Here is a 5,890-nt window from a genome sequence, read left to right as displayed (position 1 = left end):
ATCAATGCAGGAACCAGGACCAAGACCAGAAACAAGTCAAGACAGTTACTTAAATAACTTTGCAGCAAGCAACAAACTGAAGACAGAAACAACAGCCAACAACGACGGGGCAGAACGATGGAAATTAACGGCCAGACCCAGAGACAGGGCCAGGGCCAACTCCTCCACTTTGCAAGTACAGTACTTTGGGCCAGGAAGTTATTGAGCAACGAAAGCAACGCTGGAGACGCGACCTAAAACAACAAAATCAAGACGACGCCGCCGCTACCTGCCCGACTCCGACTCCAACTCCAACTCCAACTCCGATTCCGAAGAGGACGAAAGGCCGCGTCGGCCAGGGCACATTTCTGGCCCCGGCGATGGTTCGATGAATTTATTACTTTTGATGTTCAAACACGAAAACTGCTGCAGGCCATAAAACAAGGGCCACCGCCCCGCCCCAATCGGTTCTCTATCCATTCCAACAGAGTTTGGCAGAGTACAGCAAATGCTATTAAAAGTTTACATGTCTCAATAGAGTGTTAAGAGATTAGTTGGCATAAAATATTTGCAGAATTTCAACATACAAGTTAAGATGCCTGCAAACGGAATGGGCGGGGGAGCAAAGGGGATAGATTTGACGGTTGGAGCGGAGCCATAGTTATAGTTATTGAGGAGAATTTTGAATCAGATTAAACACAAATGAGATTAGCCAATAAATATTGATGCAGAGCGAAAAGAAAATTCAAAGAGCAACTAAAACTAAGGGAAAAGGGAATAATGTAGGATGAAACTTAATCCATGATCAATAATGATTCTAATAAATGTTGAACAACAATTAAACGATAAGTTAACCCAAAGTTTGTCCCTGCCTGCATTGCTGCATGTCTGACATTGTGCACACTATGTGGGACACATGGAGCAAACATGAAAACAAATTTCGAATACAACGATCTGGCGTGACAGATATGGTGCACGGCGCTCACATGTACTTATATATATGGAATGTATTTGGTTGGAATTGGATCAGTGGTACGAGAAAAATGACACCTTACGGCAGTCTGTGGCCGTTCGCCTTGCTCCTGGCGATCCACATTTGCGGCGCCGAAAAGCCCTACAGCGTCGACCTGAACTCCTTTGATCCTGTCAAGGACTACGCGAGCGATGGCAAGTGGGTCGACTGGGGCACACTGCGCATGAAGAAGGTGGGACGCAACAAGTTCGCCCTCGCCGGTGACTTTGAGTTCAAGCTGAACATGGGCGACGAGCAAGGGGTGAGTGGAATCCTGATCCTGAAAAGTTTCTCCTGCTCATTCTGCCCACTCCCTGCCGACCAGATAATGCTGCGTGTATTTGTCTACGACTCGGGTGCCGGCCGGAAGGGTCCCCTGGTGATGAACGTGAAGAAGCCCTTCTGCAAGTTCGTCAACGAGGACGAGAAAACGTATCCGTATCTGCAAAAGGCCTCCACTATGCCCAAGCAGGGTGACTGCCCCTTCCCCAAGGGCAAGTACAAGATCGACAACTACGAGCTGGAGACCGAGTTCCTGCCCGACGATGCACCCAAGGGAGATTACCTGCTCGAGCTGACCATCCTGGACAAGGATGTCGGCGTGGCCGGCCTCATAGCCATTGTCACACTGACCTGATGCCGACACCCAATTTCTCCATCTGCTCGTTTTTTTCTAATTTATTTCAGCAATGATTTCTTTCTTGTGTGTGCTTTTTGTCGAGTTTTTGGGTGGATCCATTCGACACGACAAGCGTTCTTCCATGCTGTATACTAACCTCTCTGCTCATTATGTTCATTCTACCTTTTTTTTTTGTTTGTATATTTTTTCTATTAATCACGGACCTCAATATATTGCTATCGCTTTCAAAGACAATTACACGACGCCAGCGGCACTTGCAGTTGCAGTGGGGGGGAGGAATGGGAATGGGGTGGTAGCTGCATGCCACGAGGGGGCTTTGCGACAGTCAAGTGCAGCGCACTCGTATGCTTGAAATGACAGGCACAAATAAAATCGAGCCACAAAACTTCTGCTTCAACACCTCATCTAATTGAAATTTATTTCCCCCACCAAAAAGCTAGGACTCTGCCATCCAGTACTCCTGCTGCGTGTGGCATTTGTCATTGACAAAGCTGGTTGGCAGGGCCACACGCTGGCAACGCCCATCATCAGCATCATCATTGTCATCATCATCATCATCGGTGCTCCCATATCTCTCCACTCTTACCCGTTCTCTGGCTTTTTCTTTTGGGTGCTGATTATCTCTGCATTACGATCCATTGATTCCACTTAAGCACCGTTACCATTTGCACACACGCTGATTATTGCAGGCCGACGGAGAGAGGCGACTCTGTGGTGGCGTCAAGAGGGAGGGAGGGGCATGCACATGCGACACTTAATTAACAAATATGCATTACAAACACCCGCAACGAGCGGCAATTGGTTGGTCATGTCAAGCCAGTACGTAACCCCCTCCTAAAGACCAACTCGTTAACCCTTTTACGTACAGCAGCAGCAGCCCTCCCAGTGTGCGTCGTGTGGCAGCGGGTTGCATGTGTTTAATTGAAAAATCATATGCAGCGCGCATAATTATGTTTATTGCAATAATCCGATGCAAATTTTCCAAAACTCAAACTGACACACAATCACCGAAATGCTTTAGACGCTTTGCCACCACCGAGTGTGGCCAGTGGGGCCAGAGGCTTAGTCAAAAGGGGGGAGGAACAAGCCCCTTAATGTTGGGTATATCTTGAGTCATTATTTACAAATTAATTGAATCTCCCTCTTTTGGTTGAGACTTGTTAAATATTTAACCAATAATTATTGAAAATTGAGTCATTTCCTTTACTTTGCATACTTGTGCACCCCCTTTGACTATGCCACTGCTCCATACACATGCACAGCCACCCACAAGCTCCCGCCGGCTCCCCCCCACCCCTGCAAACCGTGGCCGTTGCAGCTACGCCCTTGCGCTTTCGTGCATCTCCCCAGTCGGTATCTGTGTGTTGTATCTCTGCGAGCATCTATGCATAGCCGTGTGGGCTGAATCTGTAGCTGTTGTTTTTAGCTGCTGGCGCGCATTAAATTGCACTTTGAATTGCACATTTCAACGCCTACTGATTATGACAGATAATTATGTTATCGAGTGCCGCCACACGCCGCAGTCAGCCCAAGCCCTGCTCTCGTTCCCCTTTGCTCGTTCCTCTTTCACTTGTTCCCTGTCGCTGTCTCTGTCGCTGGTTTCGGGTTCCTGGTTCCTGGTTCCTGGTTCCTGGTTCCTGGTTACTCACCAAAATTGTGCGTAGAGGCACATTTCGATTGCACCTTTGGGCTACGGAATAATGTTCAATGATTTATGGAATTTACACGCAGAATCGCTTAATTATTAAAACATTTTCGTGCCGCTTTCTTCTTCGACTTCAACGTATTGAAGTTTGAGCTCTGTGGCTAAAGTCAAAGTCAAGTGAACTCGAATCCACTCTGGTTCTCTTTGGGGACATATATATTTACATACATTTCTGTTTCCTTGCCACATCTTAACATGCCTCATAGCCATTACGTATATATTTCTGCTTACCTCTTTGTGCTTTGTGGCCGTGCCTTGGGTACGGCAGGTACACATATTTTTAATCATCATTAACAATAATTCGAGAAATACTTTTAATTTCTTATTTTTTTTTGCTTCTTTTCCACACACAAACAAACAAACACCGGGGGGTGCGTGTGGTGTGTGTGCCTTTTCCTTTTCTTATGCTCGGTACGTATGGGCACTGGTATTCCCCTTTCTATTCGCGCCTCAATGACATTGCACTTACTGTCACACCTCCCCGGCCCCACCAGCCGCCACTTGGCCGCTCTCCTTCAAGATTTATGTGAATCCCCCTCTGGGGGATTGCTTTCGACGCCTGTGCTCATGTTGTTGTTGCCTCTCCAGCTCCAGCTCCAGCTCCAGAGCTCCTTACAGTCTTAGGTTCGTTGTAGTATTTTTTCTGTCACTTTCTTGTGTGCAATATTAATTATTATGGGCGCCCGCCACCCACACAAATAAATCATAAATTAAAAGGACGAGGACGAGGATGAGGACTGGGACTGTGGCTGGAACTGGAAATGGGAAAGTGGCCAAGCCAGCCAACCACACCCCCCGCCCCATATCACCCTCTTAGACAATTTTTATCATTAAACGCATTTGATAATTAAAAATTGTCATTTTTTAGCAGCTCCCCCCACACCCCACACCCCACACCACCACACTCTGCGGTAGCCACAGAAAAGTTTGGAAAAAATGAAAAATATTAAATTACCAAATGCTCGGTGATGGAAAGTAGCGGGGATGGGGGTGGAAGAGGGGGTTAGCTGAAAGGCATTTATCATTTTGCCAACTGTTTGTTTGATAAGGGAAAAAGCAAACCAACAATGAACCAACACACAAGAAAAATATCAACGAGAGAGAGACATAAATAAAAATTAATTGGTGAAGAGAAAAGCAAGATAAAAAGGTGGAAAGAGCACCGCATAAATATTACTTAAAATAGCTTCGAAAAATGCCGAAAAATGCCAAGCGAATCTGGGGTAATTCTTGTGACTAGTGGAAAGCCAATCTCCGATGCCAGTGCCACTCAGAGTGCCACCTCCTCTGCCACTGCCAGGGCCAGTGCCACTCTCGCTCATCTCTTTCATTTACCTTAATTTCTGTGCCATTTGTAGGGTTTCATTTCATTAAGTTTTACTGCTAGCACTTCGATGGTCCAGAGAAGAGATTCCTGCCACCGAAAATAGAAACAGAAACAGAAACAGTCAGCAGACAGCAGACAGCCGTAAAAAGTAATGCAAGAAGTGGAAACCATTATAATTGTTGCTAAATGAAGCAGATAGACAGGCCAACAGACAGCCAGTGAGCCGTTGCAGAGACAGCAAAGCTAACTGCAAAGCAAATGTGTTTCCAATTGATAGAAGCCTCAGCCGTCAGCCGTCAGCCTCTGTCAGCTGTTGCTGCCTCCTGCCCCAATTCAAAGTGACTGAGGCAGGACTGCTGATGCACCAACTTAGATGGTTTCTTGCTCAAGTTTTCCTTTTGCCAGAAAAAATTCTTAAACATTTTAATGGGAAAATATTTACAGCCAAAGAAAACCAGCAAGCAGTGCCAAGCAGTGCCCAGCAGCTGAAACTAAGCAGTGCAGAGTAGGATGGGTGCATCGACATGAGCTCCATAAAGGTGTATCGTTCCAATTAGTTTATATTTTTATATAGATAATATATTCGCTAGTTATGGGTAGAGCAATCAATCTGCAGGTTTTTCAATTTTAAATTTTCTTAGCTTTGGAGGCTTGTTCTGCATTGTTGGCATACAATTCCCCTTCCGCTCTCTTCTATTGCCACTTTTCGAAGCAATAAAATATTATTAAAATTATATTTTGCCTGCCACACGCAGACAGAATGAGACAGACAGACGAGATTGAAAGAGAGGCACACAGAGGCTGTAAATCAACGTCTCGATGACATTAAAATCAAATTTTAATGCCGCTACCCGAGAGAGGGAGAGAGGGCCCAGAATGCTGCGGCAAGCAGCCATGCAATTTCCTTTGCGCTTTTCGATCGAAAAACTTTCCCCGTCTGTAGTTTGGTCCGCTGCGCGGCAAAGCAAATTGGGGGGACGAGCGACTCTCAGCATTTTCACCTTGGTTACACTGCAGCGATGGGAATTTATTTGGGTTTATCATCGCTGCATACGCCCACCGAAAGTGCTTCCCGCCTGTGTCCCGTGTCCCGTGTGCCGTGTCCCGGGGCATCGCCCTCGTTCTGCGGGTGGTGCCGTGTCTGTCTGCTCATTTTCATGGGCTCCGGGGCAAATAATTGTAAATATTTGATACACAATAAGGCAATACAAATAAAATTGAAAATTG

General features: G+C 46.2%; 1 protein-coding gene across 1 annotated transcript; it reads left to right on the top strand.

The window, feature by feature from the left end:
• Nucleotides 1-1,019: 1,019 nt before the first annotated feature.
• LOC117580881 lies at nucleotides 1,020-1,865 on the top strand. The gene is made up of 2 exons (XM_034267632.1): nucleotides 1,020-1,253; nucleotides 1,317-1,865. The coding sequence occupies exons 1-2, from the start codon at nucleotides 1,023-1,025 to the stop codon at nucleotides 1,626-1,628; spliced, it is 543 nt and encodes a 180-aa protein (XP_034123523.1). The 5' UTR covers nucleotides 1,020-1,022; the 3' UTR covers nucleotides 1,629-1,865.
• The last annotated feature ends 4,025 nt before the right edge of the window (nucleotides 1,866-5,890 follow it).

Source organism: Drosophila guanche, unplaced genomic scaffold (genome assembly GCF_900245975.1).
Source record: "Drosophila guanche unplaced genomic scaffold, DGUA_6, whole genome shotgun sequence".
NCBI classification, from domain to species: Eukaryota; Metazoa; Arthropoda; class Insecta; order Diptera; family Drosophilidae; genus Drosophila; species Drosophila guanche.
The sequence above is the reverse complement of the archived record's forward strand: the minus strand, read 5'-3'. Positions and strand labels throughout refer to the sequence as shown.